At 35.6% G+C, this 25616-nt stretch overlaps 1 protein-coding gene across 1 annotated transcript in view; it reads left to right on the top strand.

The window, feature by feature from the left end:
* The window catches only part of Cnbd1 (cyclic nucleotide binding domain containing 1), a 362101-nt gene that overhangs the window by 221051 nt on the left and 115434 nt on the right, over positions 1-25616 (top strand). Inside the window, exons 5-8 of the mRNA XM_036179374.1 lie at positions 4226-4371; positions 13899-14086; positions 21771-21911; positions 23507-23639. Of these exons, the coding sequence (XP_036035267.1) occupies positions 4226-4371; positions 13899-14086; positions 21771-21911; positions 23507-23639 (608 nt within the window). The remainder of the gene's footprint in view (positions 1-4225; positions 4372-13898; positions 14087-21770; positions 21912-23506; positions 23640-25616) is intronic.

Genomic DNA, 25616 nt, shown 5'->3' with positions numbered 1-25616 from the left:
AGCTATACAAACATAATACCTTAAACATGAGTAGAAATATACACATAGTATAACAAAATTAACTTTAAGTTTGTATCAATAGACTAAAATCTATACCAATGTAAAACATTCTAAACAAGTTGTTGCTCTTTAGAAGTAAGTTCCTTAATCTACCCTTTCATACTATCATATCTATATCATATGCCCTTTTTATCTTTAGAAAGAGATTGCATTTATAATCAACCTGTTTTAAATAAAATAGTGGTTTTTCTCTGTCCCACATCAGAAGGCTCTTCTGATGTGGGACACAAGAGACTCTTAACCTTTTCTTTTAACAATGTGCTTGGGTTTAGAGAAGAAGTGAGACAATTCCATCTCCAAAGCCAGCTGGAAATTTGGGCGTAGTTTTTCTTACTACTTCCTGCTGGAGGGGGGCGCTGTATCTTATGGGGATACAAAGAAAATTTTAGGATTATGGAGTAGTCCATCAGGGTAAACCTCTGAGCCAGTTGCCTTGAAACCATTCTGGATGTTGGATCATCTGAGCTGTTGTGTCATCGGAGACCTTTCAGGTGGTCTTGGCTGATCAAACCTGATGTATCTTAATCTGGAACAAATCCACAGCCTCTGGCTTTCTGTGGAAACAAAAGCAGAGACTCTTTTCCAAAGCAACATATCCTTACATCCAAATTTTGAAGTCAAAGTGTCTTTAAAATTTACATATTTGTTTAACTCAACAGCTTTTACAATCAAATCTTTTTCTGCAGTTAAAAATCCCAAAGACAACACAAGCCAGATTCTCTGTGTAATATCCATCTTTGTAAGATTGAAACGCCTCTGTGGCTGCTGGCTCTGCCCACCTCAGCTTCCCAACATGGGGTGGTGGTGTAGTTTACCGCCAGCTCTGGGTCTGGAGCCATGTGTACCATCAACTCTCAGAAGCAGTTCTATCAAATCAGTGCATAGCCCAGAAACTTTTTTTTTTTTAACTAGCAAAGGCTAAATCTACCATGCAGCAGAGTAAAGTGTTGCTTATAGATTCCTCATTCCCGACACACTGCAGGTCAAATGCAAACGCCAGGAACCCGCCATAGTAGCTCAAACCGGCAGGCTGTAGCTAACATGAGAGAGACAACTAGGAAGCTGTTTTTAGCTCCATTTAGAATCTTTTTTTCTCAGGTTTTAGGTGGAAACTCTTGCCAACACGTTGGACGCCATTTGTAGATAGAGTTTTCCTACCTATCCCAGAGTCAGGACAAATCTCTCTCACCGGCCAGTCCCATGGTCGCTCAGACACAAACAAGTAAGCACAAATAGACTTATATTACTTACAAACTGTATGGTCATGGCAGGCTTCTTGTTATCTACTTCTTCTATCTTAAATTAACCCATTTCTGTTAGTCTATACTTTGCCAAATGGCTTGTGGCTTACCAGTGTCTTTACATGTTGCTTTCCATGGCGACGGCTGGCGGTATCTCTCCCCTAGCCTTCCACTTCCCAGAATCCTCTTCTCTCTTGTCCCACCTATACTTCCTGCCTGGCCACTGTCCAATCAGAACTTTATTTATACAGAGCAATATCCACAGCATAAATGTATTTTTACATATATTTATTTTGTGTATTGAAGGATATGGCCTGACACATGTTGGAGTCAGAGGACAAATTGCAGGAGTTGATTTTTTTCTGCTTTGTGGGTTCCAGAGACAGAACTTAGGTCCTCAGGCTTGCAAGTAAGAACCTCTTATCTGCTGAGTCATCTCACTGACTCCAGTGATATATACCCTATACTTTAGATGTTATATTATTAGATTTCTGATACTAATTATTAATTATTGCATCTAGGGTACACATTTAAAAATGATGTATATTTAATACAGAGCCAGTTTTCTAAAGATAGTTTCTCAGGGTATTGCTACTGTTTTTCAATATGTTGAGTGAAAGTTACAACAGAAAGACAATTTATATCATCATCCAAGAGATACATACATGAAGCTACAAGTCCAAGAACACATGTATTAATTACTTTTCTATTGCTGTGCTACAGCACCATGATCAAGGTAACATATAAAAAGAGAATGTATTATTTGGTTTATGGGTCCAGAGGGTTAGAATTGATGATGGCACAGTGGAGGCACAGTGACAGAACCATCTCAGCTCTCACTTCTTATACCATAAGTTGGAGGCAGAGAGTGAATATTTGAGAATGCCAAGAGGCTTTGGCAATCCCAAGCCTGCTCCCAGTAACATAGCTCCTGGCTACACCTCCTCATCCTTCCTCACACAGCCACTAACTAGAGACCAAGTGTTCAGATGTTTGAGCCTATGGGGCTATTTTCATCCAAACTACTATAGCCTATGAGGTCTATAGTGGCATTGTTACTGAAAGAACCACTTATGTGGTATGGGCACCTGCTGTGGATATCACTATGTATAAATAAAACACTGATTGGCCAGTAGCCAGGCAGGAAGTATAGGTGGGACTAACAGAGAGGAGAACTGAGAAACCAGGAAGGGAGAGGGGACACTGCCAGTGGCCACCAGGACAAGGTAGATGTAAGGTGCCGGTAAGCCATGAGCCATGTGGCAAAGTGTAGATTAATAAAAGTGGGCTGAATATAAAAGTAAGAGCTAAACAGTGTTAGGCTTGAGCTAATGACCAAACAGTTTAAATAAGATAAGCATCTGTGTGTTTATTTTATAAGTGGGTTGTCGGACAAATAGGGCTTGGTGTTGCCTGGAGAGAAGCTACAGGCACCATTATGGATTACCAAGGGTCTGGGCATTTCACTATGTCCAGCATGGGATATACGAGGGAAAAAAAAAATCTATGTACACCATACCCTTATTATTAACTTTATTTCTCTAAGACAAAATTCTATCTATTATAGCTTCAGCTCCATCAGATGTTCAGGGCAGGAATAACTCTAGATGAACCAAGTTCTTTGTCCATCTACTTTATTTCTGTGGGATGAAATCCTGTCTACATAGCTTCAGTTCTGTCCTGACACTCAGTTCCCCTTTGTCCTCTCTTTTACTATTCTCTCAAAGTCCTGCTAACAATGGAGCTCTTATGCTTCCCACTTCATCCACATCATCCATTTCTTCTCCCTCCATCTCTACTTGCCCTCTACTCCTGGCTCAAGAGTTCTGCCTTACCATCTACATTACCTCTGTGTTCTTCTCTTCTCCCTGGTCATGCCATTCTGTCCATTCTGCAGAAAATGCCTAGCTGTCCTTCCCCTGGTCAAGTGGTTCTCTATCTTCCACCTTGATGAGTAAAAACCTTTTTTGTTCTCAGTCAATTGCTCTGGAGAGCCACTAGGCCTCAGGGCAAGGGGCATGGTCTGAGCTTCATTTGCATAAGAAACAAAGCTATGAGTCTCTGCCAGCTTGTCTCTTAAGCTTAGCATGGGAATTAGATATCTAGAAGTTTAGCAGGTCTGAGGAACTGAACTGTTTGTCAATTGGCATGGGAATATTTGGGCACTCAAGAATTTCATACAGAAAACAGCTGAAATATCAAAAGCTGGTAACACCAAATACTCATAATGAATGGCTTGCCTTTTTACAGACCCTTGGTCAGTCAAAGTATAGTTTTAATACACAGTTGAATCTCTAATATATATTATTGTGGCCTGCCACACACCATGACCTGCTTTTCTGGAACTAAAAAAAATTTTTCACATTGTTTTTAAAAATTAGCTGAAACCACTGAATATTCTTCAGTTTAGTGTACAACTACGTTATCCCCTTGTAAATGTATAAATACCATGCACAATATGTGAGAACAATATTTCATTTAAAATTACATGTATATCTTTTCATTTAAATTATAAATTATTAAGAGTTAAATTAGTCTCATTTTTACCCAACTTTAATAATACATAGATACTGTTAAGGATCAAGTATAAAAAGTAGGAGTTAAAAGAAAAAAAGTCGTCTTTAGTTAATACCTAAAGTAGTCATTCTTTATTGCTAATAATTGATAGTCTTTAATTGTAATTAAGTTTCTACTGAAGTTTAAGGCATCATGGCACATCTTAATATTGGAAAGAGAGTGAACGTTGAAAATTGATTAATAAGCCAAATGCAGTTTATTTATAGTTCTTTTAAAATAATTCTAAGTAAAAATAAAATTAAAAAATGGAAATTTAAAGTCCCCCAATATGTTAGCTTTTCTTTTCATTTATTTGTTTATTTACTGTGGTCTCTAAATTTATAGTCTCTCTTTCATTCTTTTCTAAGGCCAGTTCACAGAACAGCCCAAGAACACAATGTTGTGTGGAGGATGTTGAAGAAAATTCCAGAGTTAGCGTCTCAGCTCAGTGACGAGCATCTGAAAATCCTGAGTAAGAACGTCTTTTCTGAAACCTGGATCAAAGGCAGCACAGGTACTTGACTAATCTGGGGCATCTAGCAGAGTAAAATGCATACATCTCTCTCAATAGGTATACTGTTAAATGCTTATAATTTCACTTGTCATGCTAAAATACAGTTTGGATATAGTCCTCTTTTAAGAAAAGCCATTGAAGTATAATATCTTATACTTTAGTAAGATTTATAGCTTCTGCTTATGAACTTGTACTTTGAATAAATATCCCAATTAATCGTAGTACCCCCTGAGTAACAGTGGGCTTCATTCTGCAGACTTCTTGTTTCTTGTTTACCAGGTCTGGGATAGGGCCTAAACTATATTTATAATAATCTATTGATGACAACAAAGTGCAGTTCAAATTCAGTAGCAACCCAGAGCTGTCTTTCGAAGTTGAATACTCAGTGGTTCAAGTCAAAGTCAAAGCTTGCCTGTCTAGTTGAGATAGTGCCCTAGATATTGGGAAAGGACTTAGTAGACGTAACATTCATCTTTCCACTCTTTACAATGGATACAGGAGCTAGTTCATTAGAAATTCATGCATCTGAATCTTTGAAGGGAAGGCATGCAAGACATAGTCTTTCCACCACAAAATTCCTTTATTATTCCTTACAGAAACAAGGTGATAGGTAGTATTATTGTTTGCAGGTGAGCATCCCTAAGTCATAAACATATAACACAGAGGAATCCTGCTTGTAAAGTAATTTTAAACCCACTTCAGTCAAGCTCTGAACTTGCTCTGTTTGCTACTGATTGTGGAAAGCAGTTGATCAGGAACCTGACATTTAAAACTGAATTGGAATCTTGGAGACTCATGACTTTTGAAAAGATTTACATATTTTGAGAGTATTGCCCCAATGGTTTTCTATCATAATTGGTTCCATTAATTAGAGTCAAGCAACAGAAAATAAATCAAAAGAGTTTTGCCACAATTAAAATGATTTAAAAAGAACAAATATTCACTATTGCTTTGCTATTAATTTGAGGATAGCAATTAAAAACTACTTTGTTTTATAAGCTCTGAAATTGTATTTTTAATGGTAAAAAGTATTGGAACAACCTAAATGCCCTTCGATAAAATATTGACTATCATCAGTTCAATAGAACTATGGGCACTGACTGAAAAGAATGTACTTGTATATGCATGCATATATGTCTCTCTCCCTCTCTCTCTCTCTCTCTCTCTCTCTCTCTATATATATATATATATATATATATATATGTATATACAAAAGGTAGTAAATAAAAGTATAACTGTAGAAACTTATAAATATCTACAAAATGTATAAATGTATGAACTTACATGTATATAAATATATTTAAAAATATAAACGAACCCAGAATGAAATTTTAAATGTACGTACACTTAAAATATTTTGTTGCTTTAGTGTAGAGGAGTAGAATATGAAGCTGCTATGGTTTGAGTGTGGCTTGAATGTTCCACCGCAAGCTATTGTGATTGAAGGCTTAGTCTAGCTTTAGCTCAATTAATGGTGTTGGGAGGTGTTAGACCCTCTGGGAGATGGGCCCTTCTGGATGATTCTTTTAGATGATTTGGCTATAAGGTATGTATGTGCCATTAACTGAGATTTTGTAGGGGATTATGATATCATGGCAAGCATGGCCCTGTTAACCTTGCCCTCTTTGCTCCTGTTGGATATTTGATTGATTGCTATTGTCACTCATATAACAGTGTATCCCCACAATATGACTTTACCAGCAGCCAAACAAATGGGATATGTGATCTGATTTGTACCTACCATGGGCTAAATATACCCTTTCCCATTGCAAAGTCAGATAGCTCAGGCTTTTATTGGAGTAGAGAAGGCTAATGTAAGAGAAATAAAAGCAAATAATTTTCTATTTCTTCTGCATGTTTGGACGAGCTAATTGTCTCACAATAAATTGAGTCATGTGAATTTTAATTAGAGATTTATATTTTTCATGAAAGTTTTACATTCAAATTGAGAGCAAACATTTTATTCCAATAGCATATTAATACTTTACCCACCAAGTTTCACTTGATTATACGACGTACAGAATTCCATCTTGCATCTTGTAGTTCTTTAAAAATTTATAAACCTGTGTTTTTCTTCACCCATATCCAGATCCTTTGGAGTTTTAAAGACATGCAGTTCTAGCAGTTCAGATGTTTCCCTATCAAAGTGTCAGCTCATTAGATACACAACCTTTGTAGTTCTCTTTGTTCATCCAACTTAAGAAAAAAGCTGATCTAGGTGTCTGCTCTCTCCATTTGCTTTATTCATGTGTGTGCTTCTCTCTGTCTGCTGTGTTTTTAAAGTGTCCCCATGCAGCCCCTCATCCCCAGGCTACAGACTTTCAATCTGCCACAGAGGTTCATTTCTCTAGTGCAACTCTGCACAGCTGTTTGTGCCTTCTGGTATTTTTATATGGCCATTAGGCTTTTTGAGTTGCATTATTTAAGGAGGTTTCCTAAATTTACCATTATCCATATAGCCTCCTATACATTTAGTTTCTGCAAACAAACTATTAACAAGGAAACAATATTATGACTTAAGTAAATGAAATATATAAATGTTTCAAAGTAATTATGGAATTAAGCATGCTATCTTATTATTTAGTATAAAATTACCACATGTAAATATCAATTATATTAACTCTATCAAAATTACTGAAAATAAGGGACAGAGGGGATGATAGTCATGCATTAGGTATTGATCCACAATCTTGTTCCAAAGTAGAGACATATTGCATGATGTTATAGCATGATGCTCCACAGAGGCGGTGTGAAACAGTTGCCAGTCAGCCTAGGCAGCTGATTTTTTTTTTGTAGTGTGCCTTTTTATAAAACTATTATACACAGAGGTGTGTTTTTATAGGTGTGTGAAATGCATTTTTACTTGATTTATTTATTTTTGTTTATGTAACCTTATTATAAATTGAGAAGCACTTGTCATAAAAATACTTTAAATATTTCCACAAAGAAAAGAGCATTCATACAAAGCAATGAATAATCTGAAACTTAAGTTGGGAGTTTCTGTTCTATTAGCAATCATAACAACAGTAGGGCATACTACTTGGGAATATATTTAGCCAAAGAACTGAAAGACTTACATATTAAAAAGAGCAAAACAGTTTGAGAGCTATTGGAAATTCATCCAATAGTTACAGTAATATTTAAAGGACTAATATTGCAGTAACTAAGTTAATGTACAGATCAAACACAAGAGCTCATGGGTTTAAAGCTGTTATACATAATTGTAAGAATTGTAAAAATGAATAAAATAACTAATTTCTTAATCTATTATTTATAAATATGCAACTGTTTTAATTGTAACTAAATGAAAATATTCCTCAAAATAAATGGGTAGTGTCCCAATACCCCATCACCAGCTGAAAATATAGTAAGTCAGAAATATTTTTTATTCAGGTAACTTACACAAAAGCACAGCTCTTACTGTAATTTTGATGGTGGCCTTCAGGATCCCAGGACGTCTGTGAGCTTGCTGCCGAAGCTGAAGACAGTACCATAGACTGATTTTTAAAACATGAAGTCCAGTTTCTACTTAAATTTTGCAATAAATTAAAAAAGAAAATCAGTCACAGATTATGTTTATTGCTATGAAATAGATTTATACATTTTCGTTTAATCTTTCCCTTCTATAACAGGCTTGGGTAGGAAGGAACAGATTCAAATATTGCAGTCTTTGTAATTTGTCTAAACATAACTTTTCTTCATATCATTCTTATCAAGACACCTCAAGAGAGGGATGATTTAATTAGGAAATTCTTTCATGAAGATTGATTCCTCAAAATCCTTGAACACTACATTCATTCTTTATTCTGTGACTCCAGTCCCTTAGTTTTTTCAAAGTGTCTCTTTGAGTCGTTTTTCTCTGTGAAAGTATTCATTCACTATTCGGCTGGTAATTCATCTCCAATAGACGTTGTTCTGGGTTCCACAGGCCAGAGTCCTGCTTTTGCTCATACGGGTTGCTGCTTTGAATCACCTCTAGCCCGGAGCTTTAGACATAGACATAGGTCTTTTTTTTTTAGGAACGGTTTTAGATGTGAAATGTTAAAAACAAGACATTTAAAGCTACTTCCTTTCTCTCCTAAAGTAAGTGCGTTGCATTCTACAAATTTAACTTGTTTCTTCCGAGCTTATCTGCTTTCTTCTTTTGTTCATTCCTATTGATTAGTTCAGTGCTCCGTTCATTTCCTCTCCTAAGAATAGTCCATCAACTCCCCATTGGTCTCACTTGTTTGTTTCCAGAAAACCTGCCTGATTCATCTCCGTGCCACACAAATTTTCTCTCTTAATGAAATATTATCATAGGAAATGCTGTAAGCTATTCATATTTTAAAATACAATTAAGAGAAAAAAGGGTATTTCTTAATCCCCTAACTTCCCCTAAGCATCCTCCTCATTTGGGTTTATTTTCTTATTCTTCTTATATCCATGTTTCTAAGTGAAATTCTGTCATTTATTTCCTGCTTTGGATTTAACATCTCATAAGCACTACTGGTCCCTTTGAGATTGAATTCTCTTTGTCTTACAGCTAAAGTGTGTGGTATCTTTTGTAGCAGGATCTTACCATTTAAGAGTAGTGTAATCAAGAGCAATTACAATAACCTGTGCTATTTAGGGTGCCTGTGGTCCCCTCTGGGAGCAGTGCTGTCACCCATGCATAGTAACGCCATTGAACTTCCGTTTTAAATTATGTTTTGAAGTCAGCTTACTAATCAATGGATTTCTCCCCTACTCCCACTACTAATTTTCAGTCTTTGCTTTGAGTTATTTTTATGACACATTTTCTAAAATTAAAAACAAAAAAACAGCAATCTGGATTTTTCATGTTTCTTGACTTTTAGTTCTTCTTTTATATCTTGATTATTAACACTTGTTACAACATCACATAATCATGCTAACAAGGACTTACTAACTTTAAATTATTGTTTATCTAAAAAGTAGACATTTTTATTAATGAGACTTAAAATTTGGTTTTTGATTATTTGAAAGATTGTTACCATTTCAATTGCTTTTTAAGTAATCTTAACATACTTTGAAATAGGTATCTTAAAATACTATTTTTTGTACTTATGTTTGAAAAAGCCCAATTTTTGTCTCCTATACTTGATTGAAGAAGATGAGTCAATTCCATCTCTCTTGTGTTTGTGTTTGGGTTATAGTTTTCTCTATTTTAGTGTAAGAACGTTTCCCAAACAAAATTCTCTATATTCCCAAATCTATTACAAATGCCACATTTTTCATTAGATCAATTTAGATTCCTTACACTAGATACAATAATTTTATCTCTTCATATATTTTCTACTTCTTTAAGAATGCTGACTTTATGATGCTTTATCTAATGATAATATATTTAGTGAGTTATATTAAGTAGTAGTTTTTATTTATGTTCTGGGAATAGAATGTCTCAGTAAGTTATTTCAGTGGGTTGAAGCATTTTCCCCTACCCTCACCCTTCAAAGTAGATATTATTTGTAGATTGTTTTCCACAAATTATAGACATATTCTAAGAAATCTTATTAAACTTATGCTGTATAACTTCCTCTGACATGGAATAGGGGAAGGATATATTAACTTTAATCTCAATATACCATGTCTAAGGATTCCTAACATAGTAACAGCTATGAAGAAACTATTCATTATTTTACTTCTACTTTATATGGACTCATTTAGGGTTTCTAAAATAGCCTCTATGAATCAATATTTCAGGCTCTAAATAGACACACACACATGCACACACACACACACACACACATCTTTTTTTTTTTTTTTTTTTTTTTTACTGATCTTGTACATAACAGAATGTAAAGAAATTAGACCTTCAAAGTCATCATATTCAAAAGTGGATAAAATTCTAAGTGGAATAATGGATTTTATCTTTGTACCCAAACAATGAATTTTCTGGTTTCTGTTCAGATCATTTAAATTTTCTGCCTTTTACCAAAGTACAACTAAGCCTTCATTCATTCAACAAATGCCTGCTAGATACTGCCAAATAATCCAGGATAGATGCTTGGAGTTGGAAATCCTTGAGCAGAACCATGGCCCCATCTTTGAGGGGTATAGGATATTTAGGTAAAGTCTAAGTATGAAGTATCCTATGACATAAATTCTGTGTGGTAACTTGCCTATGATAGGTACTAGTTATTCTGAAGTAAGCTGGCCAGGATGAGGAAAGTCTTTCCTGAGGAGCAGATGACACTTAAATCCAGTTTATAGGTCAAAGGGGTATAATCCAGTTGATAGTATGACGTTCTTCATGCACAATTGCTTGGAACATTGAACTCATTCTGTATGGTTGATCTGAAAGGCTTGTGTACCACAGAAAGGGAGAGAGTAATAGACAAACATTTGCTTTAATCAACCTTTGTGTTCAGCTTCTAACCTTTGAATAGTCAATAATAAAGTGATCAATTAAAATTCCCTTTAGTTTTAAAATGCCTTTTGTTCTCCTTAAGCTATTTCTTTCAAAAATATGAAATCATGTAATAATACATTTTTAAATCTTCAAAAAACATTTCTTTGGATTTTGTTTGTAATGTAGATTACCTATACCATTACTTTGCATAACAATTAGTCCTACTGGGGTAAATTTTCATGAAGTCTTAATTTCCTAGGTTCTAGCATTTTAAATTTTATGCCTGAGAAATCAATATTTCTGTAATATTATCTGAGTTTTCTAAGATTCTTAGACCCTTTTGCTTAAAATTTATATGAAATAGTTTTACATATTTTGAAGTATAATAGGAAGTCCATTTGTTCCGAGCTTACATTTGTCATATATTATCAACAGTTGTATTATTTCACAATTCATTAAATTAGCATCACTCTTTATTTGTTGGCATTTTAATTGTTCTTTGAGAACTTGGCTGTATATATTTTCTTCAAGCAATTTTTATGGTGTTTAAATAATGTTTTTTACATATTTTGGCAACTAACTTAAAATATTTCTTAAATTCTCTCTGAAAAGTTTTTGTTATTTCTGTTTCTGCTATAATCCAATTACATTAATTTAAAGAAATATGAGTATTAATTCTAGAATCCTGATACACATAATATTAAAACCAAAAGCATGTAAAATAGTCTTAGTATAAAAACTATAGTCCCTTTTTTATTTCAAATACACATACACACACAGAGGCACATATACACACATATATGTATATATTAGGAATAACAAAAAGTCATGACGTGTTCTGAGCAAAGTATTTTTTGCATGATTCTGTGACTCTTCCATTTTGTTTGACCCCTTCAAGGCCCTATTATAAAACACATTCACCCAAACAGAGATAATATATAAAAGTTGTCAGGTGGTGGTGACGCATGCCTTTAATCCCCGCACTCATGAGGCAGAGCCAGACGGATCTCTGTGAGTTCGAGGCCAGCCTGGCCTACAGAACGAGATCCATGATAGGTACCAAAGCTACATCAGAGAAACCCTGTCTCGAAAAACCTGTATATATGTATAATGTTACCATCACTTAGCAAAGCCTGAAGGACTAGGAATGTTTTATTGAGAAGATCAGTAAAGTTTCACTCATCCCCAAGGTGACCAATTTTATTTGGAAGGTGCTGCTTATAGTTACAGTTCCTAGTGTGACAGTCATGTTCTAATTATCACATATATTCTGGCTGCTGATGTTCCATGAATTGTAAGGGAGATTACTGTGAAATAGCTTTTATCACAATGATAGGAATTGATAAGGTAGAAATCCACACATAATCACATGATATTTCTTTTTACAATATCTAGCTTATTTAAATATACTGTTGCAAACCAAATAGCATTGCATTTGGATATTACATTTATGAGAGTTAGCTATAGCTTCTCCTTTTATAAAATATCCTTCTTTAAATAGAGTTGCTGAAATCTGATGTCTTGTACATGGGCTATATTTCTGAAGATGATATAACATGTATGTTGGTAACATATGAACCAATCATGCTTAGAGCCAAGAAAAACATCAGCAATATCCACACAGACCAGGTTCAGTTTCTAAAATGGAGAATTAAAGGTCATTGTTCAAATAAATTGAGGACTTATTTGTGTTAAGTCATAACAAGACACCAGAAAAAAAAAAAAAACTTAGAAAGTGTTACGATTGTCTAACTGTCCTACCTTTCTATTTTAGTTTCAAGAAATTTGTCTTGGTTCCAATATCATATCCTGGTTTTTACTAACATGAAGAGTGGATGTTAATATTTGGAAAGAAAGTCTTCTAATATTTTACTAATTAGATGGTATTGTGTGAACATACATGTTAAGAGTATGTGGGAAGTGGTATTTTTAACATTACCTAATGGCATCCAATAAACTTACAGCTTTCTTAGTTAAGGAAAGGAAGAAAATTTACACCGAGAAAGCAAGCATCAGCCTTGCATCAGATTTCACAATGGATATATCGTTCCATGCTTTTTAATGTGACCTAAGAATGTCTGTTTAATTTGTCCAAAACCTGAACATAGATGTCTCTGTGTCTTTTGATTTACTTTACTTCTGTCTTCATCCTATACAATCAGTCACAAACAATCTAATTAATATAATTGTTTTTCTTCAGTCTCTCACCACACAGATTATGTACTATCCAGTAAATAATACATTTTAATCCTAGAAATCCAAGCAAAACAAATGTCTGCTAAAAAAAAGCATTATTGTTACTCTCCAATGGCATTGAAAAGGTCATAATTGAGAGAACTAATGAGTTAGAGAAAAAATGCAGAGAATATGGGCCATTGATGACTTTTGGAGTAGTATACAATTGCCTCTGAAAATCAATTAGCAAAGTTCTGCTTACAGAAAGTGAATGAGCAATATATAGGATATTTCACAGCACCTTAATGATGTTCACCATTTATAAAGTGATGTAAACAGTTATGAAATAGGGAAATGTAAATCTACTTCCCATATCCTAAAGAATATATTTTTAAGATCTCAGAGTGACTTTTAATTGTATTGGAATACTAACAGTAAAATGCACCTGCCAGGATGCAGGTGCACAATGGAGCTTCAAGAATTAGGTAGGACGATAGTCTGTGGAGTAAGACAAGTACTGTGAAATTCAATTAGCTTCTGCAAACTATTTACTCAGTTTGTCCACTGTCTGTCTAGCGCAAATGTGAATGTCTTGTATATAAAATAGGCAAATGGTGAATTTGGAGGAAGAGGATAAAGATTAAAGGTTTTCCTTATCTTAATTTTCTCATAGCAGCTTAAAACTATTAAAAATGACATGCTATCTTGTTCTCTTTAATATTAAAATCTAATTTTTTTATTAAAATCTAAAAATATGTGGCATGGCTTTAAAAGGGAGGGGTAATGATGTAACTGTATGTGAATAAAAATAAAAATATTACAAACTGAAAAAATATAAATTAAACATTCTTTTGTTATTCTTATTATTTGACTATGAATTCTTAAGTGTTGCACTGAGGGTCTTGTGATAGTGTAGGCTGTAAATAATTTGCCAGAGGTACAGCAGGTACAATTGACATGTTAGTCAGATCTTTATCTATTTGGTTTCAATTTATTTCAGTGACTGGTGATGATGGACTTTATGTCATACTGAAGGGCCATGCTCGACCTCGTGTAAAGGTAATGAAAAGTCTGACTGAAGATAATGACTCAATCATCTCTTCAATATCCAGGGAAAGCCTTGCTTTTGATGCAGAATTAAAAGACTCTACGCTGGCTGAGCTATACCTGCCTTCACAGGAGTTACAGGTAAGAGATTTTAATTTTTATAAATGTAGAGCTAAACTACTAAAGAATTTTTATCTTTTAGATTCCTAGATTCCAAAATCTTCAGGCACTTAAACTGGCCCAAATAATATATCCTTCAAATATAAATGATACTGATAATATTGGAATTAATATTTGATTGAGCGTTTTGATGAAGGAAGTCTTCAGAAGCATATTGTACACTTGCAATGACTACATATTGCATTTTATACACAGATAAGATATAAGCAAGGCTGATTCACTGAAAGAGGAACTGTGTTTGCTTTGGATGAAGGAGCAGGAACAAATGACTAGGGAGGTGGTAGATGTAACACGAATCTTAAAAGGTCTGATTAATAAAAATAAAACTGTAGCCAGGTATTGGGATGAACACTTAAAGATCAGAGAAACAGAACAAGCCACAGCTGATCGCATCTTGCCAATTCCTCAGCTGATCATGTTTCCTCAAACTGGAAGCCTCTGTGTCCTCATCCAGATGGATCTCAGCTGAACTGCTGCTAAAAACCTAAAAGCTTAACCAGGCCTTATTTCCTGGTCCTCATGCCTTATATACCTGTCTGCTTCCTGCCATCACTTCCTGAGATTAAAGGTGTGTGTCACCATGCCTGGCAGTTTCCACTGTGGCCTTGAACTCACAGAGATTCGGATGGATCTGTGTCTCCAGAAGGCTAGGGTCCAAGGCATGTGCTACCACTGCCTAAACCTGTGTTTAATATAGTGGCTGCTCTGTTCTCTGACCCCCAGATAAATTTATTAGAGTGCATAATATATTGGGGGACATAATATCACCACAGGTAGATAAGATTAGTAAACCTGTGCCTTCAAAATCAAAGACAAAAATGTGTTTTTATTACGTTTTTCTTAATAGCAATGCTAAAGGAATCATGGAGTTGAATGCATTATATTAATTAAGACATTATCATCATTTTTTCTTATAGAAAATAATGACTATTAATGTAAAAATATAAGTTCAATAGCTTTTGGATTTGTGTAGATTCCTTGTGGGGGTTAGATTAGTGCTTTTGCTTTTTCTTAAAATATTTTTTTATTTTTTAAAATTACCTCATTTCCTCTATTCCCTCTCCTTTCTACAATCCTCCCATGTCCCCATCCTCTCTGCTCCCTTTCGGGTTTATGGCCTCTCTTTCTTTAATTATTGTTGTTACATGCATATAGACATATTAAAATTGAGGCAGGAAGACCCAAACATGGACAACATCATTTCATGAGCTTAATCTCAGACTGAATATGGGTGACATGAGCCTTGGCTTTCATCTCTCTCTGCCTCCTAGCAGTGGATGTGACCACAGACCTAGCACTCTTGCCCTGGCACCCAGATATTAAACCAATAGAAACCCTATTGTCCTCACGCTGCCTTTGTCAGGCATTTTGTCCCAGTGAGAAGGACAGACACAAGTATGTTTCCTCAGAGATTTAGAGCTTTCCTTTCAGAGGTCTCTAGCCTCCTTTGTTGAGTTTGTGTCTAGACATATTTTTGAGACTGATGTGAATACAAGTGTGTGCATAGTACCTTCCTCTGTATTTGTTGTTGGTGTATAGAAAGCCTTCAGATTTTTTTAAGCCTTCTGATTTTTGTAAGTCGGTTTTATATTCTGATGGTTTGCTCAACTCATTGAAAATTTCTACAAGTTTTCTGGTGGAGTTTTTGAGCACTCATAAAAAACATGTCATCTGCAAGCAGGAATATTTTGACTTTTCTGATTTGTATCTCTTTAATTTTCTTCTCTTGCCTTATTGCTCCAGCTAGTGTTATGAGCACTAAATTTAAAAGGAGTTAGGGTAGTGGACAGCCCTGTCACCATTCTGGTTTTAATGGGCTGCTTTTTTGCTCTAGGTTAAGTTGGCTGTGGCAGTAGTAACTTCTCCGCTAAGACCTGTGAACACTCTAGCCCTGGGGTTTGGTCTCAGATCATTCAATACTCATTCTTTTCTCTTTAACATGTGTTTTCTTCCTCTATAGAAGATTTTTAAAGATATATTCTAGGAGCTTATGTGATGGCCCAGTGGTTAAGAGTGCTCATTGCTACTACAGGGGAATAGAGTTCATTTCTCAGGACCCACATCTAATAGCTCACAACCCCATGTAACTCCAGCTCAAAGGATATGTAATGCCCTCTACTGTCATCCACAGATACCTGCACACACAGAGGTACACATAAGACACAGATTTATTAAAAATAACCACCTTATTATTAAACTACTTACATGGACATGTCTCATACAGAATACAATGACTTCATGTTTACCCATTATCCAAACACACACTTGAAACTGCAGACACATGCCATTCTGACTGCATTCAAAGTCAGGTAGTAAAATCTTTTCTGTGTCAATGCAGCAGAAAACTCTCTTTACACTGGTCAGTGAAATATTGGCCCCCTAAAAGCACTTTATTTTGACTTTCACTAAAATTCAATAAACTCAATAGGTAAATGAAATTCATCTGAGCTACCCCAATACCATTGTGAGATTATAGTGGTCTAGGAACAGAGGAAGAACCAGTGTGAAGATGGCCTAACTATAAGTAAAGGAAGCTGGGAAGCAGCCTAAAACACCAAGTCAGTCAGCATGTGGAAGCTGATGCTACTCAAATTGCTTGATGTCATGTGACAGTTCGGTTTTATCTTCTATCTTATGAACTTGCAAAGAATAAATGGAGACAACTTATGAAGATCCAAGAATCCAAGTGGCCACCTGTGGTTAGGGAAATAAGATTAAAAAAAAAAAAAAAAAAACTGAGAAAGGGCCACTGATGATAAGAGGTAGAAGACATAGGAAATAATTTCTCTGCATAATAAAAATTTACTGAATAGTTAAAATTTTTATGTAAGTTAATAACTGACTAAAATTATCCTTGTGTATAAATATAGAGCTGAATATTAAATGGCAATCAGAGTATAATAAAAATAAAAAGAGTAAAGAGTAAAACAATGAAAAGTAAAAAACTGAAACCTTAAACATTCAAATTATTATAATTTGTTCTTATAATCAGCTATCTAGATTTGAACATTTAAAAATAATTTTTTATTTAAATTTTTCATACAAATTAATTTTCAAAAATTCTGAAAACATTAGTTTTGAAAGAATAATGAATACTAAAAAGGATAGTGATTGTTTCAATTTTCAGCATTAAATACTCATATTCTTGTCCCTTTCATACGTGACTCATCACATATAGGGAGCAAATAGTGCCTGTTGCTGTCACCTTGATTTTCAACGAATCGATCTTTTCTTCTCTTCTTGGAATCAGACATTTTGATTAACACATTTTTTTTCTTTCTATGTTCAATGATCAGTAATATCAAAAGGTAAAGAAGAGTTATCTTGTTTGGTTCTGGACAGCACTTTTCCCCATTGACATCATAAAACTTTCAGTTTTCTCCTGAGATTCTTGATGGCTTCTGCAAACTGCTGTAGCCAATGCTTTGAAGTTGGCTTTATGTTTTACTGTGGGGCCCTCCAGCAGATTGCCTCTTCATACTGTCAGGTTTTCCTCTACACGTACTTGATTCTTCCCAGTTGTTCATTAGAGAACAACTTCAGTGTTTTATTCAAATACCCTTTGACATTTCAGTTCACCTCTGAGCTATTTTCTGTGTTGCATTTTGATTAGTTTTTCTCACATTAGAAACATTTGGAATTAAAGTCTCAGTTATTAGAGATGTATACAGATTTATTGAAACTATTATACATAGATGAACTGGAAGTACATGCTGTGTGCTGTGAAGACCAAGCATCATTTTTTCACCTATGGAAATAGGCTAGGTCATGAAATGTGCCTCTCTATATCAGGAGTGTTCCTCATAGGTCAGACACAGTATCATACATTTTGAGAGAACAAAGACAAGTACCACAAAGAAGAAATTTGTGCTTTGTCCTCACTTGTTGATGGCAGAAAAACCCAATGTGCTTATCTGTAGTTCACTAATTATATTTTGTTCCTAAAAGGTTCCTAACTGAGCACAATATAATGACAATTATGTTTTATTGTAAAATTTTAGTAAGAGAATAAAAAAAAGCATATGATTGTTAGGATTGGTTCCTATATACAAGCATTCTTTCTTTTCTTTGACAACTCACAGCCTTACACATGCCAGACACTCCACCACCAAGCTACATCTGTAGCCTTTAAAACAATTATTTTGAGGGACAATATATTTACTGTATGTTAGCCTGGAACTTAAGTACCTTTTGCCTTAAACAGACCAAGCCACACAACTGTCTCACTTATGTAGAGGGCCTACTCCAGTCGTCTCACTTATGTAGAGGGCCTACTCCAGTCCCATGCGGGTTCCACAGCTGCTGTTCATGAGTTCCCACCAGCTTGGTTTGGTTGTCTCTGTAGGTTTCCCCATTATGATCCTGATGCACTTGCTCATAGAAACCCTCTTCTCTCTCTTGACTGGACTCCTGGAACTTGGCCTGGCCGTGGGACACTTTGATGCACGGGGAGGGGTATGCACCTGCCTCAGTTGAATGTGCCAGGCTTTACTGACTCCCCATGGGATGCCTTGTCTTTTTGGAAAAGGGGATGGGGAGGTGGGTTGTGGGAGGAAGGCTGGGGTGGGGGGAGCTGGAGGGAGGATGATAGGGGGATCTGTGGTTGACATGTAAAATGCATAAAAACTTTCTTCATTAAAAAGTACCTTTTGCCTTGAGTTTCATGAGAAGCTGGGATTCGAGAGTATGATGCTATGTCTATTTTTAGAAGCATTTAAAATAGTTATATATATTTATATGTTCATGTTATGTGCAGCCATTTTATTAATACTGATCATAATTTTTCCTATGAGAAAAGTTTTGATTTTTTTTTCTTTCTATTTCTTTTTCCTAAATTCTGACTGATATAACTTGACTAGGATTGCTGGACAAAAGTAGGCATATAAAATTTTAGCTTGCTTCTGCTTACCATGGTAGAATAAAAAGTAAATAAATGCTTGAAAGTCTATCTTTTCTGAATAAATGATTATATTCTGGCATTTGCCTTATGTTAAGTTTTAGAAACATTTACACATCTGTATATGTTTAGTTTTGATGTGAATACAGTAGACTCTACCTTGGATGATAAGGCTTTGGTGGGCCTGGCTGGGAGTTTAAAGGACATTTTTAAATTCCTGCTATGATCTGAAGAACTGACAAAGTCATTGTAGAAAACGGGGTGGGGGGGGACTCTAGAATCAGTTCTGAGAATGAGGAGGAGACTTCCCAGGTCCTAGTGCAACTCTCTTCATAGTTTGTATGGTTATCACTTGGCAAAATAATTTTCTTAGGCTCAAAATATAAAGATTCTCAAATATCTCCATGTTTCTATCCTCTGAGTTATATCAGTAAGAATTTTAAAGATGTTAGGAACATCTATATTAATCATTTAAGGTTTTAGTAATCAACAACATTATTTACATTTACTAACATGGTATTCCTTGCATTATTTCTCCTTAGTTAGCATATTTTTCTGGGTGAAATTTATCATATAGTTATTTGTTCAACATAATATATGGAACTACCATCTTGCTTGTTTTTCTCTAACTCTACCTTTCCTTTTTATATAAATATAAATTCCAGGTTGGAAGTTATTCTACCTGAGCTCTATGAAGATGGCCATATTTATAGAATAAAGTAGAAATACTATAAAAATGAAAAATATAAAACCAATTCAATAATATAATTACAAATGCAAAAGCTACTGAAAGCATTATAATTTCACAATTAACATCAAGGGTTCAATGCTATTGGATAATTAATCAAGAAAGAAAGCTTCATAATTTTTAGAAGTCAGAGAACTTCTTTTATAATGACTTGCTAAGTAATTTAGACTAATGGTATCGTAACAGAATGCCAAAGAACATAAGGGATGAAATTTCTGCTTGAAATTCTCAGTAAGTAACAGGTTCGTAAGAAGGCAACCAGAGGAGCAGAACAATTAGGGTTCATCCCTCAACTCAGAGCATGAGTGTTGAGCCCAGAACCAGCTCACTCTTTATGGATTCCTTTATCTGAAAGGCTTACCTTTGAAACTACCGTTGCTTACAGATGATGTTTCCCACACTCTTTGGGTACTTCTGGAGTTTTTGTCTGATAAATGCTTCATATTGTCTGCCCATCTTCACATCTGTTCAACACCCATATTTCTATTCCTCCCATATTTATACATTTTATGTACTAATTGCATGTTGTGTATGAATTCAATTTGATTTGCCTCATTCTATAAATAATCTATCTTTTCAGTACCTTTTATTCGTAGTTTTAATTTAGTTATTTTTCCTTCCAAAATATTTTTTTGTTCTTTTTTTATTTCATGTTTTGTTTTTATGTCTGAATGATTCAATGTAAATAGATTCTTTGGCTTTTAAAAACATTCATAGTTGAATTTTCTTCATTTGTGTTCACTCATGTTTATAGTTTTCAATCTTGTTAATCAATCATCCAAAAGCTATTTGCTTCCATCGGGATTTCCTTTCCTCCTAAACTTATCCATGAATTTAAACATTTTACCTTCTTGGGCTGTTACTAGAAATTGCATTAACTAGTTAGTTGTGGGTCTTGTGCTATGTGAAAATGGGAACGCTCACACATTCAAGTACAGAGCATGATTGTTCATTTTTTGAAAATTGTGTCAAATCTCACAGCTATAAGACAACTTTCTGTTTCTTTCACGGATTAGTGGATGCAGCTTTTCTTGTCTGCATTTACATGCCCAGTGTTCATCAGAGTTCCCATGCTTTAAGGATCAAATCCAGGTCCTCACCTTACATGGTAATGAATCTTATGTTTTGTCCTACATTCTAACAAGCTCCAGAACTCAGTCTCTCATTACCTCATCCCAGTTAAGTAGCACTGTGGACCACTTTGGCCTCAGAAGTGATTCTCTGGTTTAAATATACTCTTTCTTTGGGGGGAGGAGTTTACTTTGGCAAACTCAATGATTTATTTCATCAAAAAGAAAAAGGATCAGCCTTTTTCTGTATTTAAAATGCAATAGTGATTATCCCCACCAAATAGTATCTTGAATAGACATATTGATTTGATGTTTTAAAGAAGTCTAAATTCTCACATAAATATGCCACTTTTCATGTATATTCTCTATAGTTTTTCCTAGGATACTCCTGTGACTATGAATTATCTCTTTTTACCATGGTGACTTATCTATTCTAGTGATAATATTCTCTTTAGTATTTACATCTCAAAGTTAAATTAGATAACCCTACATGTATGCACACATATGAATGATTTATCCATGACATAACACTGTATTCATTTCATTTGTCACTACCAACGTAAAAGGCTATTAATAAAGGAGCTTATATTGAGTATTTGTACCCTTCTTTCATCAAATAATTATTTAATTTTGACCCTATGCCAAATGTTTTCATGACAATGAAAGGAATGAGTGAATAAAACAAAGCAAAATATTTTTTTCATGGTATTTTCTTGATGTTGCCAAAGAGTAGAAAATGTGTTGAGAAAAAGGCATGCTTGGAGACACATGTACCATCTTTGCAAAGGTGAGGGGACCTTTCTTCCACATCAGTGGAGCTATGAATGCATGAATGAACCTAGATGGTACATATATTTGTCACTGGTGTCTATGTGAATAGGTATCAATGAGCAATAATGAAGTCTGCCGGCCTCTTGATACTTTTCACAGCTGAGGAAGTGGGATACCTTTGGCTCGCTGGAAATTGCTGAGGCTGAGGCGGAAACAGATGAAACTCTGCATTCAATTGTGACAGAAGATGACTGTGAAATCCTTAAAATTTCTGCAAAGGAATATGAGAAGTTAAAATTGGTATGGTGTGCATGTCTATTTTACTTTTGAAATTTGACTTGATTATAGAGACCATAAATTATGGTTTATTTGATGAAGAACAGCACTTCAGCAGCTTCTTTCAGGAGTTGGCATGAAAGCCAAGGTCTCCACCGGCATGCACTATTAGTACTCTTCTTGCTTTTTATGAATTTCAAATTCATTCATTTACTCATTCAGCAAATAGGTATTTTGTATGTCAACACTATGCTGTTTGCTGGGAACTCAAAATGATCAGAGAGGTCACATTACTATTGCTTTCAAGATCTCAACAGTCTCCACTAATTTTCCTTCATTATCTGTGCTAGTCACTTTCTGTCAACTTGATACAGACCTAGACACACCTTGGAAGAGGAGATCTTAGTTGAGGAATCACCTCCATCAGATGGAATCATGGACATATCTGTGGGGCATTTTATTGATTACTAATTAATGTGGAGGGTCCCCCTCACTGGTGGTCCAGTTCCTGGACAGTGGGCTTGTGCAATATAAGAAAGGTAGCTGAATAAGCTGAGAGAGCAAGCAAGTAGGCAGCATTTTTCCATGGCCTCTTCTGTGCCTGCTTCCAGTTTCCTGACTTGAGCTTCTCTAGATGATGTGCTGTAACTTGTAAGCTGGAATAAATGCTCTCTTCCTCAGATTGCTTTGGGTTGTTTTGTTTATCAAAACAATAGAGAAAGTAGGACAGAATGGTTGACATGCTATTTCAGAGTCACTCAACTTGCAAAATCAGTACCGAATAAAAAGGATTTTAAACTTAATTCTGAGCATTCGACTCTGCTGTTTAAGACAATTTATTTACAAAATTCATTTTTTTCCATTCTAAACCCATAATGTCCCCTCCTTGTTTTCGATGGTAAGAGGCTTACCTAAGAGATGGGATTGGTAGGTCCCTATAGTCTTCCTTACTGGTTATAATGCAGTCCAGACCCTACATGTTATATGCAGGCCCAGTGCATGCTGGAGATGAAGATACCTCTTTCTTCTCGCTTAAGCTCTCAAAGAGTAAGAAATTTCTTTATATGTGGTGACCTCATAAACAGGTGACTTTCTCAGAATTCAACATTTTCACAAATACTGGATATCAATGTATGAATTTTTGAGTAGTTTGCTTAAAAATATTTTCTTGTTTTGTTATTTTCCCTCATCAGAGTCAATTATATGACTATCTCTATCTGTCTACCTCTTTATACATAAATACACACACACACACACACACACACACACACACACACACACACACACACACACACACACACACACACACATACACACACACACACACATGCACACACACACATATATAGCTATCTATAATAGCTTTAAAATACATAAAATTGGATAGAAATGTAAAGTATTATGGAATGAAGTGAGACTATTGATAAACACATCTGAAAATTAAAATGTCAGTTTAGTTATTGGCCATAGTGATGGCCAAATGCTATTCAAATTTATCTCATATTGAGTAATAGACATATGATTGTTGCTTTTCTTTTTCTACCATTTTTCTATTTGTTAGTTTTTGTTAATTTTTAAATTATCTCATTTTGATGTTTGTTAATGGCATTCTTTTTCAGGAAAAAATAAGACATGAAAATGTGCAAAAGTTGAAATTAATCCGCAAGTGTCCTTTTTATGGAAACTGGCCTACTTTATCTGTATACGATCTAGCTTCACTTAGTAAATGGAGAGTTTTTCCTCCAGGTCATGGTAAGTTTAATTCAATTTTAGACTAGTTTCTTCACATAAAATTATATTATTGGGATTTGTAGTTCTTTATAATTTTAATATTTTAAATATTATTTCTTCATATAAACATTCTCTTATTTAACAAATTATTACCTATTGATTGGATATTTAAATTAGTTCCATTTTTTGTTAAAAAATATGCTTTACTTCAAGAGCAGCTTCACCACAACCCTGCATTTCACATCCCTCCACATGTCCAACTCTCCACTCTCCTATTGTGGCACACTGAGCATCACAGGAAGGGCCAAACTGTAAAGAACGAAGGTTGGAAATCTCCGTAGTCAGTGTTTGCTCACTCTTTGGTTTGGGTAAGTTCTTTTTTCCCCCCTTTTAAGAAATTTTCTATTCATTTTACGTATCAACCACAGATCTCCCTCTCCTCCCTTTTCCCACCACCTAGCCTCCTCCCCCCATAACCCATCCCCCATTCCCACCTCCTCCAAGGCAAGGCCTTCCTAATGAGTCAAGACAGCCTGGTACATTCAGTTGAGGCAGGTCCACCATAGGCACTGGGCTCCAAAAACCCGGATCATGCACCAAGGATGGCTCTGATCCCACTGATCCCACTGCTGGGGCCCTGCCTAAACAGTTCAAGCTAAACAACTGTCTCACTTATTCAGAGGGCCTAGTCAGACCCCATGGGGGCTCCATGGCTGTTGGTCCAGAGTTCATGAGTTTGGCCTGGCTGTCTCTGTACATTTCCCCACCATGATTTTGGTTTTTTGTTTTGTTTTGTTTTGTTTTATGTTTTTTGAGACAGGGTTTCTCTGTGTAGTTTTGGTGCCTGTCCTGGATCTTGCTCTGTAGACCAGGCTGGCCTCGAACTCAGGGAGATCCCCCTGGCTCTGCCTCCTAAGTGCTGGGATTAAAGGCATGTGCCACCACCGCCTGGCGCCCATCATGTTCTTGATGCCCCTTGCTCATAGAATCCCTCCTTTCATTGACTGGATCCCCAGAGCTTGGCCGGGTGCCTGGCTGTGGATCTCTGCATCTGCTTCCATCAGTTACTGGATGGAGGTTCTATGACAGTTAGGGTAGTCACCAATCTGATTACTGGAGTATGCCAGTTCAGGCACCCTCTGCACTATTGCTAGTAGTCCATAACCCTTGTGGATTCCTGGGAACTTCTCTAGCACCCTATTTCTCCCTATTCCCATGATGTCTCCCTCTATCATGGTATCTCTTTCCTTGCTACTCTGTCCCTGTTCCAGCTCAAACATCCCATTCCCTTATGTTCTCATCCCCCATCCCCTATGCTCCATTGCTCCCCTAAAATCCCCAGTTTGCTCATGGAGATCTTATCTATTTCCCCTTTGCAGGGCAATCTATGTGTCCCTTTTAGGGTTCTTCTTGTTAGCTAGCTTCTCTGGAGCTGTGGGTTGTAGTCTAGTTATCTTTTGCTTTACATCTAGTGGGAGTGCAAACTTGTTTGGGTAAGTTTTTTTTTTTTTTTTTTTTTTTTTTTTTTTTTTTTTTGGTTTTTCGTGACAGGGTTTCTCTGTAGCTTTGGAGCCTGTTCTGGACTAGCTCTGTAGACCAGGCTGGCCTCGAACTCACAGATATCCACCTGCCTCTGCCTCCCAAGTGCTGGGATTACAGGCATGCACCACTGTACACACACCCCCAGGCAATTGGGTAAATTCTTAATCAGCAAATTTTCAATCAACAGCTGTATTGTATGTCATCAGTGAAAAATTAACTGTTATAAGTCAACTATTGCTTATAAAAGCTTTTGAAAAGGAAGCATTTCTGATTCAGTTTTTACAACTTTTGGAATATTTCATATAAATACAGAAGTATCTTTGGGGATAGGAACTCTAACTGTAAAATTCACTTATACTCCACATTTATCTCCTGCACATGGGCTGTAATTTGCACACTATATTTTGTGCACCTCTGATCTGACTCTGATCTGTCACTGGAGGTCAGATGTTTAGC

This window comes from Onychomys torridus, chromosome 2, assembly GCF_903995425.1.
Source record: "Onychomys torridus chromosome 2, mOncTor1.1, whole genome shotgun sequence".
In the NCBI taxonomy this organism is placed as follows: domain Eukaryota; kingdom Metazoa; phylum Chordata; class Mammalia; order Rodentia; family Cricetidae; genus Onychomys; species Onychomys torridus.
Note: the sequence above shows the minus strand (reverse complement) of the source record. Positions and strands in the feature narration are given on the sequence as shown.